Below are 25,370 nucleotides of genomic sequence, written 5' to 3'. Positions count from 1 at the left end.
GAAAAAAAAAACATAAGTCGCACCGGACTATAAGTCGCATTTATTTAGAAATTTATTTCACATAATATCCAGAATTAAAAACTGACATTTAATCTGGTAACGCATCTTATTAAACTACACAGCTGCATTGAAAAATTGGCTGAATAACATGGAACATACATTGTAGGTTGATTCGGGTAAACAGGCCACCAACTCCAACCGGGAAATTTCTTGTCACAGCCTTTCGGTCTAATTACGGTGCTACGTGCTAAGCTAACAGTACGACATGGCTGTTTCAGGGCAACATAAAGCTGACGTGTATCAGCGAAGTTGTACAACTCCCAGACAAACAATCAATCAATCAAATTTTATTGTCAATTACAATTTGCATTGCAATCGAACAGACCTGTGAGCTAGCGCTAGCTGTTATTAGCTTCACATGCAGCCCAATAACAGGGTTCTGTCCCAGTCTGGTTCCTTCCACCACTAAACGCTTCGCTGCATGAATGCAGACTGAAACAACATACAATCATGTGTTCTGTCTGTTGTTTCTAAGTTAATGTTTTAAATCATTTTTAAGTGGTGCAAGAGCAGCATATAGTTTTCACAAGCCTTGAGTGCCCTCTTGCGGCTAAAGACGGTAACTTCTTGGTTCATGTTGGTCAATATGACTTACCTTTTAAAATTTATATATAAGTCGCACCTGACTATAAGTCGCATGTTCCGACAAACTATGAAACTACAAGTGTGACTTATAGTCCAAAAAATACGGTTTACATTTATTTCATGGTTTGTGGATCCTTAAAACATACAAAAAAAGATACTACCAGAGTGTGACTCTGCAACATGATTGGTGTACCTTGTTCTTGTCCAGAAGAACATTGTGAATTCCACACCCTTGATCCCAAAACACACGCACTATTCAAATTGATTCACTAAATCAGAAGTGCATCCAAGAAAACATGTTTTAAGGACACAAAATCCAGTTTGTTTGCTCCTGCTTAGACCTTCATAAGATGCTTTTTCAATGCATACATAGCAAGATAACAAACCCTCTAGGAACATTAAACCTATAGTGGAAATATTTGGTGTGTGTGAAAACACTGGCTGTTACGCCACAGAAATGACAGAATCGGCAAACGTTCTCTTTGAACTTGGAAATCGCAGAAATTTCCACTGTTTACCGCTTCTCAATTTGAATATTTAAAAAGTACAAAACATGGTCATCAGATGCTCATTTAGAGAAAAGTTTGAATTATTCATACGTCGCGCTGTTCAGAGAATAATGTTAGAGCCAAGGACCTTAGAAAAATTTGCATGAGCAAGCACCTGTGCATAAATCGAGAAGATTGATGAGTGAATTAATGGCCATCCCAAACGGTCATTTGCAAGTCATGGATGTTATTCACTGCTGTCAGTTAGCCTCACACCTGAATAATCACAACCTTTGAAATACAAATCAAACTCCTTCACCTTGATACGTGGACCACTTCATCTCATTAATTCCAGGATTGATTCGAGGACAAACGGAAACAAAACAAGGGGCATAATTTCGACTCTCATGGCACTTAACGGCCATAAAACCCACAAATACTTATTGGACTCGCTCCCCTCAGACAAACAGAGATGCACGCATTGAGAATAATAGGCCTGCATTTTTTGTCCCTTCAGCAGATGTATTTCTCTGCTCTAACGCGGATCTCAGAGGAAGCTGAGCGGATATGAGGACTGGAGGCATCTCAGTCTGCACGCCAAACTCTTAAAGGCAACACTTTAGGTACCGCACACACAGTTAGTTAAAAAACACTATTTTCAATCTCCATCACTGACATTTTCTAATAAATGTGAACACGCACATGAAAAAGGAGTTGAATTCTCATTGACACAGTGAGAACACAGTTACCAGTGTTAGCACAGCAAATCTCTTCCCATGCTTAGCATAACCATTTTACATTTGTAGTATGAGGGATTGCTGCAAAGCCATCAACAATGCAGACGACTGTCCACTGTGGCTCTACGCTCTTTCAGGAGGAGTGAATGCTGCTTGGAGAGACTTGATGCAACCTGCTGGGTTTCCTTAGAGAGGAAACTTTCTCACCAACCTGGAGGATCTGATGGAGTCTGACTTTAGAAAGAGCCTTGAGATGTATCATGAATTGGCGCTACATAAATAAAATTTAATTGAATTTAACTTTGGTCTCCAATCAAATTCAGTGTTTCAGATACGTCTCCACATAAACAACCGAAAAGCGGTGAAAGGAAAACAAAGAGATAAATGGGGCTGTATATTGGACTTCATATCAGTCAGAAAAAGTCTCTTGGGAAATTCTTTCAGCTTAATTTCAGCAATAAAAATTTTAAGCAGATAGCCGTTAATGTTTTTGGTCCTCTGCACCTTTGGAATCTCTTAAGATTATTTTTCCCTCTTTTTTTCTCTATCCAGTCTGATTTCCTTTAACTACTAAATAGAGAGGTGATGGAGCGAGGATTTTGTTCTTGTAAATCAGAATTTGTAGCTTTTTGAAGTAAAATACCCGAGTCGTTAAAGTTTGTGCATCTCAAACTTCGAATGTCTACTTGAAATTCTGTTTCTTTTTATTTTCAGAAAAAAAAAACATTCATGTGCCTTTAATAAAATATTTTTGTGAACCTCTGATTACACATCCAAAAGGAAATGCATGTGTAAAACTCCTCTGTGTGTCAAACTGAAGTTGCTTTTTGATGCCTCAACCTGATTGGATAGAGACACCACAAGGCAACCAATCAAAGGGGGACATTTATGGTTGTGTTTAAAGACCCCCAAGAAGTCTGGAACAATTTATAACAGCTCCAGGACAAAGAATAGAAGTGGAACACTATCCTTATTATAAACTATTTGTATTCCTAAATAAAGCACCTGTTGGGCTGAAACATTTGGTTTATAATAATAATAATAATAATAATAATAATAATAATAATAATAATAATAATAATAATTACTGAGGCTATGTCTTTTTTAAGCTTCACACTGAAAACAACTGTTTTATTAAAGTTATAGCTTTAAATCGGCATAAAGAATATATTTCAGTGCTTATTTCTTACTCAAAAACTCCGTTTAGTAGAAGTGGATTGCATAATTAGTGTTTTAACCTGTTTGTGCTTATCTTTTCCAAAATAAATAATTAGGCAATATACTTCTGTACAAATTATTAAAAAACATAATGAGCAGTTCCATGTAAATATTTCCATTAACAACATTGTGATAAAACCAGAACCTCTATGTATTTAAATCTGTTGTGGAGATCATTTGCCCATAAGCGCTGTTTTACATTTTAATCATTTAGAACACATTTTTAATTTTGTTAATTTAAAAACTGTAATTAAATCCACTAAAAAATAATAATAAACATTATTACCATTTTTGATATTATGGCAAAAGAAAGATAATTAATTCTTGGTGGAGCCACATCAGTGATACAGGTTTTAAAAAAACAAATTAGTGATAATGAATTAGCCTCCAGTCATGATACAAAAATGTCAAGTTATTAAACTAAAGAGTAACACGCTGAAGGTTCAGGAAGTTAAAGAGTCACAGAAACTCACCAATGCAGTCCTGGTTGTCAACATAATGCACCTCGTTCACCCCCAACCCTTCCCTTTGATACAGCTCTTGCTCCTGCAACGACCAGAAATGTAAATCAGAAAACCGACAATGAGAGCAACACTTCTAATGTTTCTGGATTCATTTTTATGAGTGACCTGGTAAAACCCGCCACTTCCACAAGAAACAAACTAACAAGCCCCAAAGAAACAACTTTTAGATAATAAATAATGGGCGAAACCAGAATTGACAGCCGTTAATTACAGACCTAGAAAAAGAACAACGTTCCAGGATCAGAGAAGAGGGGAAAAACACGTCCCAAGAGAAATTAGCATTCTAATAGGAAAGCTAACATGAAATGTGGGCGTAAAATGTAAAAAAGAAATCAAAGCGCTTGAGAAAAATCCCCTGCATGCAAACCATTTCTCGTTGTTATGAGACAGTGGATAAGTTTTGCTCACGGGCGACGTGATGTGGACCTTAATCCACAGACTGCTCACCCACCTCTTTGAGAATGCGCTCGTTGAAGAACTGCTGCAGCTTCTCGTTGCAGTAATTGATGCAGAACTGTTCAAAGCTGTTGTGCTCAAAGTACTCTTAAGAGGAGGGAGCAAAACAACAGAAGAAAAACAGAAATTTCAATCAATACTATGAAGAAAGAAAAAAAAAAAGAAGAATGTTAATGTTAATTATAGGAATACAGGAAATAATTTTCTCCAGTAGGATGCCTGGTGACAACTGTGTTTATTCATCCTATTAACTAAATAAAAAATTATCTTGCACACACAGACAGGATTGTCTTCCGAGACGCTCGATAATCCAAAAGCAACGACAAACTGATGAGTGAAAATAAAATGCCATTTGGCCAAACTACAGGTAAAAGCCACTGCCTACATTTTCCATCTGGGTTTCAGAGTGAAACTGTGGGCGACTGCGTTTCCTTACCAAACCCAGCGATGTCCAGCACGCCGATGAAGTTGGAGGAGGCCTGGAAGGGGAAGCACTGGTTGACACGTTTCACCACATGATCGAAGAGGCGGCTGTACACCACCTTGGCCAGGGCGTCCCGGGCGCTGTTTGCTTGCTCCACCTTTAGAGGCACCCTGGAGGGACACACAAAATGGAGCAATGAGAAGAGGTCCGTAACTGGGACACGCTGGGCTGGTTTTACTTTTACCCCCCCCCCCCCCCCATTCAGCCTCCTTTTCAACGTGGCATCTTTACGCCGTTATGTTGACATGAAACGTTTGGGGTCCCACTGTTTAGACCTAGATAATTCAGCTAAGAGTTTCATTTAAAAAGAAAACTCTACAACTAAAACATGAAGCTTGAACTCTACCTGAATCTCTGATGCTGCTTTACCCACCATTCATTTTCAAAATTATTCTCAGAGGCTGGCCCATCTCACAAAGTTCACCTCTCCAAAAGGTCAAAGAGTTCAACTGAGCTGTCCCAGCTGGTGGGGAGCATCATTTAAAATTAAAATTGCCCTCTTTTTATCTACGTTGTACGCATATTTTCCAAGCGCTTCCTTTTGAATTTCACTTCAGAAAGACCTTCAGCAAAAATCTCATCTATCACAGATAGAGCAGTCCGTCTAAGACATTTCTTGTTTTCCATAAATTAAAAGATAAATAAGTTTAAAACACAGGAAAACTAACATATGGTGTCAGTGACAGGTATTTTTATCAGCTACAATGTTTTATCTGAAGAGTTAAAAGCCTCGGTAGCCTCTCCCCCTCCCTCGGTTGCCCTGCGCCTCCCAGGGGACGGCTGGATGTATCTGCAGCTTAGTAACAAAGACGCCCGCCCCCCCCCCCCCCCCCCCCTCTCGCTCCACCTGCTCCCCAGACTCCAGGGCCTCACTGTACTGAGGCCACGCTCCCCTGCCTCCTCAGACACAAGCTGCATTATTGATGTGGAGGAAACACTTCCAGGCCAGGCCGGCATCTGGCCCCTTTTAAAATATTAATCTACCAAACATGGCATCATCACCAAAGTACAGAAGAGCAATGTTCATATCAGATTCTCATTTGCATATGCTCTTTTAACTCAAAAGACAGTTTGATGGTCATCTCTTTGTTTTACCTATAAATTACTGATCGCTGAATATTTTTTTAGCTATATTTTATCTACAGGTAAATCACCTAAAAGTTTATTCATTAGTTAGCAGCTGTCGTCTGCAGTGAAAGAGGTTTGGTTTTCTTAACAGATAATAAGATCCTTGAAACTCATTAGTGTGCGTCTTACTTGATAACTGTGCCTTTAGCGCCACCTGCTGTAGTGAGCATGACTCTGGTTGTGAGGCTGACGCGCAGGTCGTCCTGGTCCAGGCCCAACAGCTCGGCACAGTACTTCAGAGTCTGGTCTGACTGATTCTTAATGATACAACCGCCTGAAAGCAGAAGTAACAAACGAATAAATCACCAACAAAACATGCAAACAGGAAAAAAAGCTCAACTGAATAGTTCAAGGGATCCCTGTAGCATTTTGTTTTTACAGCACTATAGAAACAGACATTAATGTTAATTAAAAACTTGTTTTACAAACACCTTTATAATAGACAGAAGAAAAAAAGAAATGACTACATTAGCTTTTTTATTTCCTCCCCAAACTAAGCTGCATTGATATTTAAGGTATACAATTTAATAACCAATGAAATTATTTAACATTTCTGTGAATTTACAATTTTTCAATAACCAAAATATAAAAATGCACCTTAAATCCCTAAACGAAACATTTCCATACTCGTTTAAAGAAACACTTCAGTCTGTAGATGTGCAAAGGTGGTAGACATACCTCAAAACACTAACAGTGGCAAAAGAGGGAAAAGTATTGGCTGAAGGAGATTAATACACATGCATGCCGCACTATTCAGATTTATATTTTTCTAAAAAGGATTTGAAAATCAGATATAATTTTGAGTCCGATGTCATTTTTAACATTTTGGTATCGGTCCAATAAGTAAGACTGGGTTTACTTCCATCCTGTTGCCTTTTTCTTTTTGTTTCAGGAGGTGGTTGGCTGTGTTGTTTGGTTATGGGACAGTGATTGTGATGCAGCGCAGGATTGGAAGTGTTTCACTGAAGCACAGCAACAATGTCTAAATGCCTAAAGGGTAGATGGATAATCAGCACATCACTAATCATTTTCATTCACTTTACAAATATAGACTAGTGTGTGTTGTAGTGTTGCTCTGGGATATAAAACACTGATAAAGTACACTAAAAGTTGGGTTTTAGAAGAGCTGGAACAGTTCAAGGTGAATAAACGTGCTTTTTAGGGCCTGGAATAAACACATCTTCTAACCCAAGGTTAGTTTTTCTTTTTCTTTTTTTAATCTTGCAGGATAAGTTTTACCAATATTTTTGATTATTTCTTCTGTCTCACCTGAAGAGCTCCCCGTTTCTTCAAAGTCGACGTTTCCCAGATGCAGAACACCAGCGACCACCCTGAAAAGGTCCAGCTTCTCCGTGTCGTTCAGGCCGATCTTCTTCATGGCCACACACATCCTGTTGAAGTCCCCCTGGTCGTCCAGGAGAGGGTCTTTCAGAGCCCCCATCTTTACATGCTGCAAGGTGCACCGGAGAGTCAAAACCAAAGACATACACAATTCAGCTAAAATCAAATCACTTAATTGAGCATAGCACTGCGAAACTGCACAGCAGGTTTGAATTTCTTGATGCAAAGAGGAAATCCGACCCAGACGTGAGCTGATCCAGACACAAAACTAAAAGCAGCAAAACTAAAACGCCTCCACCAGCAGCACTCAGCAAGCCTGACGCATTACGGAGCAACACTGTCGCCGTAGATCTGCAGGAATTGTCTGCTTTATTTAAAACCTTTGAAAATACCGAGCCAAGAAAATATGAATAAACTATCAAAGGAAGAAAATAAACTGTGAATGGGTAGAATTAGTGTGACGTCATAATACATCCTGTAATGTGATTGCTGAAGACCAATTGTTACATAGTTAAAAAAGGCAGAAAATTTAGTTTTTAAAATCTGATTATGCTGAAAGCTTAATTTATTCATGAGAAAGTAACATATGAAGCATAAACTACATCTATGTAAAATTTTATACAATAATTTTTGCACACAGCTAAAAAAAGTAAAATTTGAAGGTCTGAAAACTGCTGAATAATCAAGCAACACCAAACCCAGATCCAAAGCTGGCATGCAAATGCAAAGAAAAGAACCTCATGCACCCATTTCCTGTTTTTACAAAAAGCAAGAGCATGTAAATCTCCGACAGTCTCAGACGTCAGTTTAGAAAAAACACAGGAGGAAAAACAGGAGGAAAAAAAACAAAAATCACCTTATTGTCCTGTTTATTATCAGAGATGGGACAGAGAGATGCAATGAGATAATCAGGAATAAGTAAATCAGAAAGACTGATTTCAAATACATAAAATAAAGGTAAAAATAAAAAAATATAAATGCAAAATAAAAGAACAATTGATTATTCAGCTAGAAAATATAATAATCCAAGTTGTAAAACACACATTTTGTTTCTGTTACAGACGCATGTGAATAAACTGGGTTACTGAACAGTAAATTGATTTAATAATTTAAAGCATTTACTTAGTAATTAAAACCTCTAAATTAATTTTCTTGGAATATTTGAATATTCAGATGCTTCGACGCAGCGCAGCACAGAGGAGACCAGAACCGTGGTTCTGCTGAGATGTTCAGGAAGCCCGGGTTCCTTTGATAGTCTCTACGTGGTTTAAGTCACACACTGGTACCACGGAGGTACTGCTACCTTTGGCAATGTGGGCCGGCACCAAGTCCTGCTGGAAAACGAAATCTCCATAAAGGTTGTCAGCAGAGGGAAGCATGAAGTGCTCTAAAGGTTCCTTGTTGCTGCGCGGACTTTGAACTTGGTGGAGTAAACATGACAAACAAACGGCGCGTCTCAAGAGAGGATCTTGGATCACTGACTGAGCAACAGTCCAGTCCTTTATCTCCAGTTGAGGGGTGGCTAAGAGAAGAAATGTGACGGTGGTAGCCTGGTGTCCAGGATACCGCTGTGGTTGCTGCCTCATGAAGCTCTGACTGCAGCTCAGTCAGTCTCTGCTAAACTCTCAAAAAGGATTTGCCTCACAATCCTCCTGGTTGCCCACCTTACCACTACCGCAGTTTTTCCTTCCACTCAACTTTCCATTACTATGCTTGGACACAACAACCTGTTAGCCTCTTGACCAAAGACCTTTTGTGGCTTACCCTCCTTGTGGTTGGGGGAGACTGTCTGCTGACCAAAGATAAAGTCAGCAGTCCTCTCCATGATTGTGTCGGCCATGACGTGATCAGAACAAAACATTTATGTATTCATAATTTTCTTATGTATTCAGACCAATTTTCTTTTTGGAAATTGGTCTGATTTAATGTTGACACTTTGTGGAAAAACTGCATTGTTTTAAGAAAAAGAAGCTTTAAACGTTGGTTAAATAAAATGAACAGCTATTTACCCTTACAGTATATACTGTTGCAAAGAGTATATATTATTTCTATATTGTGCAGAAAGACCACACTACTAAACATTAGACAGGGCAGGGGGGGAAGCTTACCTCAGCACTTTTGCGGCTCTGTAAGATTTGTTTATCAGAGTCCTTACTGGCAAAGTATCTGGTGCATCCCCGGTTCAGGTACTGCAAAAAACAACAACAATTCACATCATTTAAGAAGTCAATATTTTACTGATCCTTGGGGGAGAATCCTTTGAGGACGCTGCAGCAGGTTTTCACTGTTGAAAGATGCATAACGGTGTTTCTCTGCGGATGACCAGAAGCGAATGAAAGTAGCTTCTTCTGTCAATGTGGACGAGGCCTTGGAGATAAACATCTACAGGAACAGCCCAAGGTGTTTGTTATTCTGGAGAAAACTGTCTGGGATGGGGATTTAAATGTACTGCAACTGCTCCTTGGTTTTATCCTTTTGAGCTGATAAAAACAAGAAAATTATGAATCATGAAATTAAAATAACAGTAAATGTCATTGGCACGTCAATCTATGCAATATTGAAAGGACAAAGGAGTGCATGGGGGCAATATTTGAGTGGCTGTTATATTTCAGGTGCTGTAAGTTTCTGGAAAAGTTGGTTTTAACAGTTTCTAACAGAAAAGTGTGGTGTGCATTCAGACCCCTCTTTACTTTAAAAGCCCTAAATTAAGTCCAGGAAAGACAACAGGGTCAGAAGTAACATAATTGGAGTGTGTGTGTAATTTCAGTTCAGTATAAATAAATATTTAGGTTTTAAAACAACATCCCAAGACTTAAACATCTCCCAGAACTCTGTTCAAGCCATCGTTTGAACATGGAGAGAGGTAGCCTGGCCCGCCGGGCGGACTTACGGCGTATCAGTCTGGTAAGAAGCAGGTAAAGCCCGTTTTTTTTTTTTTTTATTAAAACTGGGTAGAGCCTGGTTTTAAAGGCGGGACTAACAGGGTCAGCCTCATCAGTTTAGAACCAATCGGATGCATAATGTGTAACTCATAAAGTCCCGCCTCCTGCACTGTGATTGGTTCGGTCTGTTTTGGGCCGGAGGAAAAGGAGCCTTTCCAGGCTGACTGTGTAATTCAGTCTGACTGGCCAGGCTAGAAGAGAAGATGGACCACCTGTACACCAACCAAGACATGGACGTCCACCTAAGCTGAGAGGAGACCATTAACCAGAGAAGCAGCCAAGCGGCCCATGGTAACTCTGGAGGAGCTGCAGAGTTCCAGAATCTGGGAGAACAACTATTAGCATGTACTCTGCAAATTGTAGAAAAATGGCGAGGAAAAAAAACATTGTTTAAAAGGAGCAATATGCGGAATTTCATTATTTCAGATAGAAATAACTAAAAAAATAGTTTTGTGATTAAGTAAAGGCATCTTTTTAGATAAACATCAAACACAATCTCTCTGTGTTGTTCTCCAGTCTCTTGTTTACAAGCCGGTGCCATAAAATGCCACCGCCATGTGCAAAACGGCGGAGAGCCCGCCCATCGGATCAGAACGTTCTCTTGCTAACAGCATTATAAAGTTATGCTGTTTCTTCACTAGACATGTTCCTCTGAAAGGCGAGGCTGTTCTGCTGTGTTTTTATCCTTTGCATATATGCATGAGAAGGGGAAATGGATGCAGAGTGCTGGAGCGAGGTAGAGAGAGGTGTGGCTTGATATACATCTTGTTTTTGTCTACTGACAGTGCTCAAGCTCCACCTAGTGGTGAAAAAATAAAAAATAAAAAATAAAAAATTGCTTATTGCTCCTTTAAAGAGACGGCACCAGAAACCACGTTTGCACTTCACCACGAGCCAGAGGGGATCACAGCAAACGTGTACGAATTATGATGATTTTCTCCAGCAGGATATGTAAACTGATCCGAGGTGATAGAAAAATGGATGGAGCTAAATCCAAGAAAGTCCTGGGAGAAAAAAAAACCTGTTAGAGGCTTAAAAAAAGACTTGAGATTTGGGTGCAGGTTCACCATCCAGCAGATCTACCACCCTGAACACACAGCCAGAGATGCAATGAGATGGTTTTCAGATTAAAGCACAGGCATGTGTTAGAATGGCCTAGTCAAAGTCCAGACCTAAATCCACCTGAGAATCTGCTTGAGGACTTGAAGATTGAGAGCATCCAATCTGACCGATGTTTGACTATTTTCCAAAGATGGCAGGGCAAAAATGTTAGTTTCCAGATGTGCAGCTGGAAGAGACGTACTCTGAAAGCAAAAGGTGGTTCTACGAAGTATTAACTCAGGAGGCCTGAATACAAATGCTTGCCACACATTTCAGATTTTTGATTTGTTAAAAATTAGCAGGATAATCAAGGAATTATTAGCCTTCTGCTTCAAAACTATGCACTACTTTGGGGATTCCCAGTTGGACCTAAATCTAGCAGACAAGACCTAAGATTGATGTTTACACACACTCTCCAACCAATCAGAGCTCGAGCCATTTTCCAAATAAGAATGGGCGAACCTTTCTGTTTCTAGACATATAAAGCTGATTTAGCACAACTGCGCTGTACTAAAAGGTAATGATTCAGGTCATTAAATGGTTTTAATGTGACAAAATATGAAAAAGGTCGAAGAACTTGGCAGGCTTAAAGACAAACAGGATTATTATTTCCTGTTGTCGCAGCAGCAGACTTGTTTCCATTGTCACACACTGACCCTGAAATTATCGGGGGAGTCCAGGTGTAAAGTCTTCTTCAGGTCCTCAGACGCCCCGGCACAAAGCCTGTAGAAGATGTGGTAGTTCCTCTCGTCGTTGCTTTGCATACAGATCCTGGATTTCTCCAACAAGTAATGGGAGACGAATCCACCCACAACAGCATTCTGGTGACGCACAAGACAAGTCCCGCCTTAACAGCAGATTAATCAATGAACAACTGACTGAGAAGGGATCAAGCAGCACCACTGACCTTGTCGTTGAAGTGAATTTCTACAAACTTCCCAAATCGACTGCTGTTGTTGTTACGGACAGTTTTTGCGTTTCCAAACGCCTCCAGAAGGGGATTTGCTGGCGGGAAACGGCACAGTCAGAACGACCGCATCATAAAAACAACCCTGAGACGAGCCACCAGTAGCGTGAATTACCTTCTACAATTCTTTCATCAATATCTTGACCGCTGCCATATGTCGTCGTCAGGTATCTGCAGGAGGAGCATGAAGCAGAAAAGATAAACACAGATGGCACGCTTTACCTTGCAAAGCAGCTGCTCCTGCAGAAGTGTCAATAATGAAGTCATACACACACAGGAGACAATTGTTTTAGGTGCGGCATGTGTCTTTAAAAAATACAATACTTACTACTACTTCCTCATCTTCAGGCTCCGCTTTCTTACTGCACAGCTGCAGATTTGAATTTTTCCCTGTCTACCTGACGTGTGCAACTCTGTCTCTGTTTGGTTTGCACACTTAAAGCCAGAGGAATAGATTAAAGGTACATAGCCATGTTATATGCTTATTAAAAAAAAAGACCAAGCACCATTTGATCATTATAAAATAAGGTTATATACACCAAGACTTCCTCCTGATAATGTTTTGATGTCCCAGCGCCAGACGTGATGAGCAGATATAGTGAACACCAACGATCAGACTGTATTCCCAGACAAATTCCAGGCATTTACCTCTTGGAACCAAAATTTAATTTAATTTTTTACATTTTTTTCTCTGAATCATTGGTAATTTTTTCACTGGGAGATGCTAATAGACGTTAGCTGCTTCCTTGTTTTAACACCTGCTGCGCATGCACAGTACATACTTCCGTTAAAATAGTAAATAAACACTAAGGGCTTTATTTACTAACAAATTAAGCTAAAACAAAGCATAAAACATCAAAATAACTAATACACCAGGAGGACGTGATAATCTTTCATAAAACCTTTGTATGCAACCAGAGTGAGCTACTGACATATAAATAGAAAAGTCAAATGACGTGGCTATGCACCTTTAACAATAATGCATTAAGTTTGTTCTCTAAGAAACTTAACCAACCTGGTTTATTAAACATCCTTCTGATGATATAAAAAGACAACAGTTATTTTCATAAGATGAATAAAAAATTGGAAATATGTGCATCCTTTTGTTTTCAGCCCTCCTTTATAGAACCACCTTTTGCTGCAGCTACAGCTGCAAGACTTTCTGTGTACGTCTCTAACAGATTTGCACATCTGGAAAGTGAAACCTCCGCCCAGCCATGTTGGTAAAATAGTCCAACATTGGTCAGAGTGGAGGGCAACCATCCAATTGTTACAACTTTATCAGATTCTCAGGTGGATTTAAGTCTGTACTTGGACTAGGCCATCCTAGCACATGCATCTCTGGCTGTACGTTTAAGCTGGTCGTCCTGCTGGTAGGTGGGTTCCCTTGTCTTCATGATGATGGTTGTTCTGTAATACCCTCTCTAAAGACAATAACTTTTCTTTAACTATCAACATTTCATCAATCTGTCCTTCTCTCCAGGTGAAACGTCTCGGCGTCATTAGCACCATTTCCTTTCAGTCCCACATTAATAACATTATTCGCTCTGCTTCTTTCCACCTCCATCAAACGCCTCCGTCCTTCCCTTATTCCCCTCTCCACCTCAGTCCTTATTCATAGCCTAGTCACCTCCCGTCTTGACTATTGTAACTCTCTGCTCTATGGTCTCCCACAGAAAAACCCTGAATAAACACATCACATGTTCTACAACAGCTACACTGGCTTCCCATCCAATTTAAGTTACTCCTCCTTAATGTCAAGGCCATCCATAACCTTGCCCCTCCTTATTTGTCTAGACTTCTCCACATTCACACACCCTCTCACTCTCTCAGGTCATCCTCTTCCGTTTGTCTCTCTGGTGGCAGAGCTTCTTCTTATTCTGCCCTCCAGCTCTGGAATCAGCTGCATCCTGACATCCGCCATCTTGACTCCCTCCCCCATTTTAAAAGTCGCCTTAAAATGTAAATTTTTAAAGCTGCCTGCTCGCTATAGAGGTTTTATTTTGTATTTGTTTAACATTATTGATGCTTTGTTGTTGTATTGCCATTTGTTTGGTTTTAATTTTGCACAGTGTCCTTGAATGTTATGAAAGGCGCTTTTCAAATAAAATGCATTATTATTATTATCATCATCTAAAGAATCTCTAATAATAGAAACAGAACATCTGCATTTAAACCGAGATTAAATGTTACACATGCTAGCTGTATAAACTACTTAGGCGACTTCCAAAGAGTTGAAATGGATTTTATTTAAGGGTACCAAAGGAGAGGAGGATAATGGCAGAGTTGAGTTGTATTTGTACAAATATTTGAAAACAACCTTTTTTTCCCTTACACTTCACCATTATTATTGTATTTTTTAAATGTTTTTTTTTTGTTTTGATTTTGTTTCTGACATTCTGTTTTTTATCCTTTTGTACGGTGACCTTGAGTGTCCAGAAAGGCACCTTTTAAATAAAATGTATTATTATTATTATTCACTTCTTTGTGTTTGTGTGTCATTGTAACATGACTTTATATAAAAAAAAAAATTCTAAGGCGAGTGAACTGTGCTACAAAGTATTGCAACAATAAGCTGAAGTAAACCAACTGAATTAGAAAGAAGACACCATGAAAATGAAGACAAAGGAAACAGCGAGTGACACGGAGGTTTACCTGAGAACAAACTTGGTGTTTTCAGTCTTTCCAGCACCAGATTCTCCAGAGACTATGATGGACTGGCTCATCTTTAAAACCTTCATGTCCCTGTAGGCTTTGTCCGCTACAACAAACAAGACATAAAACAGATCGCTTCATTTCTGGTCATCATACATGTATAATTTTAAGATGAAAACATGCATTATTGTATTATTCAAATTCTATTGAAGAAAACTGCAGGACAGATGACATCAAAGCGTGCATGCTGCTTTTGCAAACATTAATCTCTACAGTGGGAGCGCTCACCTATAGCATAGACGTGTGGTGGCAGAGTTCCCAGGGATTTCCCTTGGTATGACTTGATGGCGTCGGGACCGTAGAGTTTTGGTACTTCACAGTAAGGGTTGACAGCTATCAGGATGTTTGCCACATACGTCTGCAGGAAACGCACGTGCAAGCATGATTAGGGTCACTGCAGATGAATAATTTAGGTTATTGAACAAAAACAAAAACAGATGTGAAAGAGAGACCACTGAAGGCTAGCAAGACACACCTTAAACCTTTTTTCATGTCTTGAATTTTTCATCTGCCACCTGTTTCAAATTTCCAAAGTGAGTAAGTGAGGCAAAGGCAGGGTTTCTCAGTCTGACCCGTGTCTGACCTTCCTGCGGTACCACCAGGAAGTTCTTCCCAAGCGAGGAAGTCAAGAACTGTGATCTTATCTCTGCTCTTCAACCCGTCTACTTCTTATGAGTAAATAGTCATTTTTGTACCATAAGATCAAACTAACTGGATGATATAGACGTAATAAGAGCAATTGATTGGCTCAGTTTATGTCTTGGTCAACATTTAATACCTTGAAACACAAAAATCTGATCTTTATTCTGATCCGTGAACACACCATACCTGAAGCAATCTTGCCAGCAAGAACGCTCTTTGGAACGGCTGCTGTTACTGAGTGAAGTTGGCTATTATCTATATCAATAAGCTGTTTAATATTAAGAAGAACGAGGCACATGGAGGTCTATATTCTACATGTTGAGACATATCTGTAGCATTCTTTCTTCCAGAAACACCTTTGTGAGGTCAGACACTGATGCTGGATGAGAAGGTCCGGCTCTAATTCATCCTAAAAGCTGTTCTATCAGGGTTGAGGCCAGTCAAGGTCATCCACACTGGCTTTGTGCTCTGCTGCAGTCATGTTGGAAGAGAAAGGAGCCATCTCCAAACTGTTTCTCCCTGTTGTCCCCCCCCCATCGTATATTTACACTTATTTGGCTTAATACAGTCAGACGGGTACCGTTTTCCTGGTAACCAGACTGATCCATCAGATTGCCAGGTGAAAAAGAACCATTCACCCCTCCAGAGAATCCACCTCCACTGCTCTAGAGTTCAGTGGCGGCGTGTTTTCCACCACTTCACCCGATGGACCAGGTGATGTTAGGCTAATAGCTGCTCTTGAGCTAATCTGAAGGCCGCATTAGGTCTGGAGTTCTGTAGCGACTGACTCTGCAGAACGTTGGCGACCCCTGCGCACTAAACTTTCAGTTTATGTGGCCGACCGCTCTGTGGCAGAGTTGCTCTCGTTCCAAATCACTTCCACTTTGTTATAATACCACTGACTGGGAGATATTTAGACGCATACGTCCTCTCAAAAATGTTTGTAGAAACGGTCTGCAGGCCTGATTTTATACAGCTGTGGCTATGGAGGTGATTGGAGCACCTGATTTTTCTGAATTTTATGCTTTAGATATCCGCCATCACAAGCACAATTCTACTTTTAACATAAGTAATGTCTCTCAGAACATGAAGGCTAAAAATGTGTTGTAAATACTGTTAACATTGCCTTATATTCTAGTTCTTAAAGAGTAATCAAAATCAGAAAAAAAAAATTCTGCATAAGCAAGTATAATATATGCAAAAGCAGAAAAAGAAAAATATTGGCCCCCACATTTCTGAATCTTTAGTGAGATATATATGCTTTTTAAAGTAATACGTACATAGATATGGTCTTTATAGTACCGAACTCTGACGTTGTTGAGAAGAGTGCCTTCATTCAGGTACATGAGGGAACCTGTGAAGACAGAAAACCAACAAGAATTTAAGTCAGATTATAAAAGGAAAAAAGGAAAATTTGCTCATTTATAAAGGCTGAGGACTCACAGTTGTCATCGACGTGTTTGTTGACATCATCCTCTGCTGGGAAGACTTGGCTCATTGGAGCGAGAAGCGTCTGTAACATGAACCACATCAGTAATGGTAACATTTACACCGCACCATTTACATGCAGAAAAAAAAAGATACAAGTCATGTTCGGTTAAATTATGAACACATTTTATGAACGCACTAGTAAATTACAAACCATCTAGTGGTTATGAGGAAACATTTTGATGTTTGACTCTGTGGAACGTGTGTGTTAGGCATGGAGAAGAGCAAATCAAACAGGCATAAACATGAAAGATTCATCACGCTTAAAGATTGCTGTAATGATGTTGGATGTGTTAGTTACTGCTGCTCTCCCTCCATTGTTTCTGGGTCTGAGTCAATGGAAATAAACTCAATGGAACAAGTCGGCTGTGAGAGAAACAAGGGGAGACATGGCAGCGTGATGAATAATTTGGTGGCGGAGCAACAGGATCTGGACTGACCCGACTGAGCTGGTGAGCGCTGTGTATGAGGACGGGAGAAGAAGAGGATGAAGCTTTGTGCTGATCTCACAGGAACCAATAATGAACAAACTCCACTTTTTAAAAAGCTCAAGAGACTTTACTACCAGGGGGGAAAAAAAAAAATCAATCACACTGCAAAAATAGACCTAAAAATAAGAAATTTCTTCTTGAAATTAAAGTATTTTTCCTTGATTTGAGCAGATAAATAGGACTATTTGCCAATGGAATAAGATTTTTGCTCTTAAAATAGGAAAAATTCATCTTCATCACCTTATTTCAAGTGCAGGATTTCTAATTATCTTATTTTAGGGGTAAAAATACTCATTGCATTGGCAAATAATCTTATTTACCTGGTCAAATCGAGGGCAAATACATTAATTTCAAGAAAATTTTACTTATTTTTAGTTCTCTTTTTGCAGTGCAAGGCACGCTCACGTTTTTATTTTGATTTAATAAACTCGGATTTCTCCATCATATTTAATAGTTAGGACCGTCCAGTCTCTATAATAAAGCGTGTCAGAGTAAATGCAGGGCTGCGTGGTTTATCTCCACAGGGAGCCGGTAAACAAGGGGAGCTTTGTGTGCCTCCTGGAGGACGTTGGCACCAACACACACACGGTCATCCACAGTAACAACAGTATGAATAATGTCGGACCAATAAAAGTTGATGCAAAAACAGAGCCGCTAATGAGTCCGCTGGAAAAAACAAAAAACAAAAAAAAAAGGACACGCTGTGGACGTCCACTAAATGGGACACGCTGTAACACAAAGACGTCTTAAAGCTTTGAAAACAATGTTTGTCTGCCTCCTAAATGTCTTTACAAACCAATAGGTTGGTTCATCTTGGTATCTTAAAAACACTTCAATGCAAATCCAGGATTTTAATAGGAGCAGGCACTGACAAAGGTTCATAGGAAGCAGTAAAAGCTAAAGTAAATAATACCACACCGGCTTCTCTAGAACTAATTAAACAAAATATCTGAGGTAAAATATGGAAATGTCGCGCCTCAGGCTTCCTGAAAAGGCTTACTGTTCTTTTTCTTCCCACTGGTTTTGTCAATTTGAGCCACAGGTGCAACACAATAAATTAAAAATATAGAGTAATATGAAAGTGTAAATGGTTTTAATTTTAGTTACATTAAATAAATGTATTTCAAACACATGGTGATATACCTGACTTGATTTTTTCAGTTAGTTTTGATGATTAAAAACTCATAAAAATAGAAAATTACAATTTGACCAATTAAAAACATTAAAACTGAACTCATTTCTGCTAAAAAGCCTCTGGTTTAACAGAAGGAATCAGACAGTTGGAGCCCAGGTCTGCAGACGATTCACCTCCAGCTGCAAAGCTTTGCTTCACAATATTTCTGTTGCTTGTGCTCCCATTTCTAACGCACTTTTTTTCTTCCACACAACTTTCCTGTAATAAGTCTGGATAGTGCACTCTGTGAATAACCTACTTTTCAGTACTTTTTCTCGATGATTGTTAAGGCCGTAACATAATATTTCTGGAGGAAAATCCTCTAATGTGTTTTATGTAATTCTCTGAAATCTGAATTTTCAATCTTTAGCTGTAAAACTGTGGTCATCAAAATTAATAGAATTAAATACTTTAAATGCAATAACTGTGAAATCACTCAGTAAAGAATATACACATTTTGTAGATGAGATTCACTTTTTTTAAACAAATATAATAAATTAATTGATTGAGAAAGTTCTAATTTATTGAGGCATATCTGTGCTTGTAGCACTGAAAACAACACAAAGGCAGCCATTATTAAGAGATGTAGAAAACCTTTTCTGCCAATTTAATATGATTAGGCATAAAATTGTCTGGAGAAGTTGGGGCTGGGCAATACATTGATTAATTTGAACATGAAGAGTTTAGTTTTTGCGAAATCAAGCTATTTTTTTTCTTGGGTTTCCATTTTGCTCTGTATCAAAAACTGCTTTGGTAATAGCATGCGATGTTGAAAACGAGGCCCTTTAATTTTTTTAATTTAAGTTAGTTTGAAGCTACACAAGTGAAGCCTGTTCTTACTCCCTAAGCTCATTATATAAAACCACTGGCAGCAACCATGTTGTGGGATATTTTCATTGTTTACTACGGCAGGACCTGCCATCTTGTTTTATGAGCATGTTTCACAGCTCACATTTAGTTTCACTTTAAAGTCAGATCAATTTCCAGATGACATGATTTCAGGAATTTGTTTTTATGAAACACAAGGGAGAGAAAAAAATTTAATAATCGGCTTTGGTAGATTAAAATCCTACATTTTATTTGTAAGTCATATCTCTCAGCCCTGGTTCTTGTAAATAGAAGAATGGAGAACTGTGTTTTGAAAGACTAAGCACGGGCAGGTGGCCAGTAGAGATGCACTGATCCAGTTTTTTGTGATCCGATGCAATACTGGGCTGAGCATATCGGCCGATACCGAGCCGATACTACTGTTGGATGAATGAACCGTGAACCTTGCCAAGCTTGTGGTGCTGAATTTACCAAGTTTATCATCACCACCCCTCACAATTTTCACATTGCAGATACTGAATGTTGAAGTCGGACTTGTTGGCGTATCAAATTGCAGACTTGGCTCAGTCCGGCGCTTGCTCCATGTTGCTCCATGTTGCTCATCACTAGCTGCTGCGGCTGTTCTGCGTGACGTAACCGGAGTTGCAAACAGAGAAATGAAGTGACTAGATCTTTGTAAATGTATTGCTGTGTATGATATTAATATGAAAATAACTGACTGGAGTGGAACGCTGGATCAGTGTCATTCAACCGATATCAGATCCAGCTAATTACTCAATATCAGAGCCGATATCTGATCCGGGTATCGGCTCGGTGCATCTCTAGTAGCATGGTTTAACATTTAATTTTTTTTTTTTTTTTTAAAGAAATTACATAACTGCTTTTACTTCAAAACAGAAAAACAACATTAGCTATGTCTACATGGACAAACGTAATTGGAATAAACAGCCAATCGGAATACGATGATCAGATTAATCTTAATCAGAATGAAATTGTAATCCAAATGAGAGAGGAGGTTTTGTTGATTTATAATCTGATCAACCTACATGTAACTGCTTGTCAGGATCAAGTTATTTCGAATGTGGCTAACCGACCCGAGTGCCAACGTGACATATTTCCACATTGGATAGTGGCAGAAATACATTGTGAAGCAAAAATTCGGGGGTTCTCGATACAACCTTTCTGTTCGGAAACATAAAAGGAGCTCAAAATTATCATTCATTCAGTAACGACTCAACCGAATTAGAACGTTCTCCAAGTGCATCCTGGGCGCTCTGAAGATAAAAACTGGTATAATACTGCTATGTTTACTATTTTTGTTGTTTAGCAAAGATGGACATTTTTCTTCAGGTGTTTTTTTTTTTACAGGGAAGTTTGATAACTGCGAATGTCAGAGTGGTTCTATTCTGAATAAAGCCAGGTGCATTAACACGCACATTATGATCGGATTCGTTTATTGTGTGTGGCCATATGAACGTTACGATCCGATTATTTAATCCAAATACATTTTAATCCAATCATGAAATTTTGTGCTTGTAAACATCGCTAATCAGTCCTACTGGTATAAAAATAATTTGAAATACTGGGTTCCCCTCCCCCCCTCGTTACTGGAACCACGACACTCTCCCCCTGTTGAGTGCTGCTTCGGGTCCAATTTCCCGGAACCTCCCCTACAACCCAGATTTCTGGGCAGAACCCTGAAATACTATAATAATAGAATAGAATTAAGTTGGATCCAACTATTTTTCGTTGGCCGAGCTTTTTGCAAACGCCAATATTTCCCTAATTTGTTTTAGTTTTACGTGAGGAAAACGTGCAACAGAGAAATCAGTTTTCTACAGAGCTTCATTTAAAGTTAACTGTTTTAACCCATAAATATTCAAAATCTTATTACATGTTGATTTAAATCCTTTTCTGGAAGTAAAGCAAACTTCAAGAATATCAGGCAGCATCAACAGCAACCAGAGAAGCAGTCGGTAATCTGCTGTTCAGCTGAGGAGCTGGGTGACTGCTGTGCACATCAGACGGCTGCTTGTTGTGGCGACTCAGGTGTAACAGGTGGCCTTTACCTCCTAATGAGCTGCTCGCTCTCTCCAGGCAACGCTATCAGCACACCTGCTGCTTCTCTTTACTTATTTATGTTTCTGTACATGTGGTCTCTCCTGTTTCTGCCTTTATGCACATTGCTGTGCTGACACCTTCCAGCCTGAAATCGCACTGGAGAAAATACGTTTTTGTGTCTAGAACCAAATGTTCTCTGAATCTACGGTTTTAAATGTGACGTCTGTTTGAGAGCAGCGATGACGGGTGGAACAGACGTCCGGAGTCAAACTTGCTTGTAAACTGAGAGTCCCAGCTTGTGTGCGCGCGTTTGATGGCCCACCTTTCCCTTCTGGTTCAGCGGTTCTATGGTGAGCGTATCGGCTCCTATGTCAACGATCGTCCCCAGCTGGAACCCGTCTGTCGGGTGGGGCGCCCACACTGGCTTCCCGTCCTCCATGGCTCAGCTCCGCTCAGCACACCCACGCTGCTGTGGAGAGAGGGACAGAGACAGGAAAACGGGCGACATCAAAGAATAGCCTGCTTTCAGACAAATATGCAAAGTTAGACAAACGGATTTGCATTTTATGTACCTGTTCCTAAAACTGGGCCTGATTCTTAGCATCTGAAATGACCGACTTTCTAACCCATGATCCGATGCACAATGAGGGCTTCAGTCTTTCATCCGAGCTGCACAGCTCATCAAAGTCAACCCTGCTGCTCACAAACGTCTGACAGATGAATTTCCAGCCTAATCCTAAACAGACTGAAATCAACTCTCTGTACTTTATCAGGATATTCATTCATTGATTAAACAGTTAGAATATCGTTTGTGACACAAAAAGACTGCCTCCAAGTAGCTGCACGTACCCGAAATCTCAGCATGAGAAGCTAATTGATCAGCAGTGACGTCTCCCCTTCCTGTTAATTAGTTGAGTGGGACTGGACCAGCTGCTGCTGTCTGCCCTGCGCTCCGTTAACCTGTTACTCCCCCACTGAGCTTAGAAAAGAGGATTTATCTAGTCCAGTGCATCTCTGAAATGGACCACATGACGTCTAGTGACCCAACATGACCGTCCAGATGAAGATGATCAGTAATAGGTTTTAAAGTTACAACTTGAAAACTATCAAACTCACTGCTCCTTCTGTTTAAAATCCTATTAACAGGGTGACCGGTGTACCCCCCCCCCCCCCCCCCCCGCCCAAACCTGTAGCTGCAGACTGCCAGTCAGCTGATTGAAAGACTGGCTACAGCATTTTTATTTTTTTTTTTCAAAATGTAAAAGAAAGACCAACTGGGCTGTTTGGAAACGTGAGCGCTGCTTTAAGACTGAGCTTTATGGCGACACAGTTGGCAGCTCTGTTGTCTTGCAGCAACGTAGTCTGGGTTTGAATATTTCTGCATGGAGTTTGCATGTTCTCCCTGTGCATGTGTGGGTTCTCTCCAGGTACTCCAGCTTCCTCCCACAGTGCAAGAAAACGTCACGGATTATGACTTTTGTGTTGTTCTATAAAGAGCTAATAAGATGGTAATATTCTGAGCATGAACTACTCGAAATCTACACTAATGATAATTGTCCTTGGGTTGATTTAATAAACTGGAATAAATTATTATTACAGTTAGTGGAATAACCTTTGCACTAACTGTAATAATCAATATTTAACATGATTTTAGAGGCAGTAGAAGTGCTAGATTTTTGTTTTCATTAAGCATTTGAATTTCGCTCAAATGTACATTGTGAGGGTGCAGATGAATGACAAAAAGTCTAACTAAAGTTTAATTCTGTTAGGGTTTGAAAAGTAGTGTGGATTGGTGATAAAACTACTAATAAAACCTCAGGTACATTATGTCATTGGTGGGGGGGCTTTGTGCTCACAAAGACACGGCTGCTGTCTCTCGATGTTCTTCTACCACTGAGTTCAGGAAGATTGTTGGCTGAAAACTTTGAGCTGAAAAGTCTTAAATGTAATTTTACAAGAGGAACTGTAGAAACAGAGATTCAGCTCAAAGTAGATTTTACATACATTCATCTGGAGCTGCTGTTAAAACCCATATTGACACGGAGCTTGGTCTACAACAGGTTTAAGCCACTGTGAGATACTTGCAGCGTTACGAGTTATATAACTTCTGTACCTCACAGTGTTGCTCTGTGAGGGACTGGTGACCTGTCCAGGTTTTCCCTGAAACCGTCACCCGCCTCACCGCCGGTCTAGAGTACAGGTTTGTGTCTGAAGTAGACCAGCTGGGTCAGGATCCAAGGGTCAACCGCTCACTGAACCCAAACCCTTACCAATAAGGAAACCAGCACCTTTTACCGTTACTTATAAAAGCTTATTGATAGTGACACAAACTGTGAAGTCACTGAGAGCAATAAAAACAGAAAGCCGGGAATGAAAAACTGATAGGAAGTTGATAAATGCTGCGTGGAGCTTTAATTCCCTGTACTGACTGGAACAAACTGTTGGATCCAGTTAAAATGGAAACCACATCTGAACAAACAGCAGAAACGTTGATCCTCTCGGTCTTTTTCCATCGGCCTTGAAGTGGTAGATCAAGGCTGTGAGGGGGAAGAGTGTTGGAGGCGCTGTTTTGGTTAGATGGCGGGATAAGCAAAAAAATAATAATAATACTAAAGTTCACAACCTTGATCCACTTTACTCTTCAGCTCATCCACTTAGCTGAATACGGCCGTAATGATTTTCTTAGATGTGAATAATGTCTTACAATTTATGGCCATAAATTGTAATACATCATTTCCAGCAAGGCCCGGAAAAAGACGTCTGGACCCTTCAGAGGCACGGCCAGATCTCCCTGAGAAACTTTGACTCTGCAGCCTTAAATCCTCTTAGTATCTGACCCTAATCCAGACAGAGAGGTGAGAGGCTTGAGGTTGGACCTAAGTCATCCAGCCATCGGTGGAAAGGAGCATGCAAACCAGAAGGGAACAGATACGGACAGTGACTCAGAGTGAAAGCAGGACACAGGAACACGCCTCCTGTTTCCTGCCACTTGTTTCCTGACTCCAGCAGGCCCAGGGAGCAGGGAGCATGGAAAAGGGTCCGGACTGCACAGATTAGCGGGCAATAAACACATGCAGATAAAGGTTACATTTAAAAAAAAAAAAAAAGTATAAAAGCCGGGGTCAAGATAAACTCTTGGGTTACTGGAGAAGCTTAAAAAGTGAGATTTCAAAGACTGTAAAACACAGAGGAGAGGAGGCGGGCTATGAATGGACACTGAATGAGAGGAGACCGCTGTTACTCCAAGGCAGCAAGAACGCAACATTTACTTTGACCTAAAACTAAATAACAGAATAAAAGTCAGAGAAAATCATCCTAAACTGACATTTCACATGACAACTTAGTAAAATAAAACAACCCCAGGGAGGTGCTGGGCTTATTCGGTTGAAAAAGAAAGTTTGGTCAAATCCTGCACACGTACCGGTTTATGTCGCTCCAACGGCCCGGTTCTGGTTCGGCGGGACGGTGACAACCTGTGCGCCCCGCATACGTGTCCGAAATGCGGCTCCGCTCCGGGCTCCTCCGCGTTTCCTGGCGCTGCTGCGGCGCAGGACGCACACATGAAAGGCGGACCGGCAGCCGTGCCCGTGCTCCGGTGAGCGCCCGTGACGTCACACTGGAGGTGCGTTAAGGTGCTGCTCGTAAGATCCCGTGTCAGGTTCTGCAGCTTTGGGCGCTTATGGGTCCGCTGCTGCAGATCCGCGCTTTGAAGAGGAGGCGAAACTGCAACGAACTTCTGAATATTTCTTCTATTGTGATGTAAAAATAGTCACAAACGAAGCTGCTTTTCTTATTTTTCATTATTTATAACCTGCACTTCAAGCTACATATTTATACATGCGGTAGCTTATACAATTATCTCATGTTGGCCTGTGTGTATTTAAATGTTTTATTTAAATGTATTTAAATGTTTTAAAGCCAGGGGCGCATACACAAAGTT

The 25,370-nt window shown here is 40.1% G+C and overlaps 1 protein-coding gene across 5 annotated transcripts in view; it reads right to left on the bottom strand.

Annotated features, from left to right (window-relative positions):
* myo6b (myosin VIb) overlaps nt 1-25,054 on the bottom strand; it is a 68,220-nt gene extending 43,166 nt beyond the window's left edge. Inside the window, exons 1-11 of one of the 5 annotated variants that reach the window (XM_012867808.3) lie at nt 24,852-25,054; nt 21,753-21,899; nt 16,832-16,901; nt 16,669-16,742; nt 14,975-15,104; nt 14,687-14,792; nt 12,147-12,202; nt 11,972-12,069; nt 11,721-11,885; nt 9,130-9,210; nt 7,878-7,886 (exon numbers count right to left, since the gene is read on the bottom strand). In XM_012867808.3, the coding sequence (XP_012723262.2) occupies nt 7,878-7,886; nt 9,130-9,210; nt 11,721-11,885; nt 11,972-12,069; nt 12,147-12,202; nt 14,687-14,792; nt 14,975-15,104; nt 16,669-16,742; nt 16,832-16,901; nt 21,753-21,869 (906 nt within the window). In that variant the 5' untranslated portion in view covers nt 21,870-21,899; nt 24,852-25,054. The remainder of the gene's footprint in view (nt 1-7,877; nt 7,887-9,129; nt 9,211-11,720; nt 11,886-11,971; nt 12,070-12,146; nt 12,203-14,686; nt 14,793-14,974; nt 15,105-16,668; nt 16,743-16,831; nt 16,902-21,752; nt 21,900-24,851) is intronic. The other 4 variants (XM_021319141.2, XM_012867810.3, XM_012867809.3 and 1 more) reach the window with 4 other exon arrangements.
* Nucleotides 25,055-25,370: the final 316 nt, after the last annotated feature.

This window comes from Fundulus heteroclitus, chromosome 19 (genome assembly GCF_011125445.2).
Source record: "Fundulus heteroclitus isolate FHET01 chromosome 19, MU-UCD_Fhet_4.1, whole genome shotgun sequence".
In the NCBI taxonomy this organism is placed as follows: Eukaryota; Metazoa; Chordata; class Actinopteri; order Cyprinodontiformes; family Fundulidae; genus Fundulus; species Fundulus heteroclitus.
This window is presented reverse-complemented; position numbering and strand designations above follow the sequence as displayed.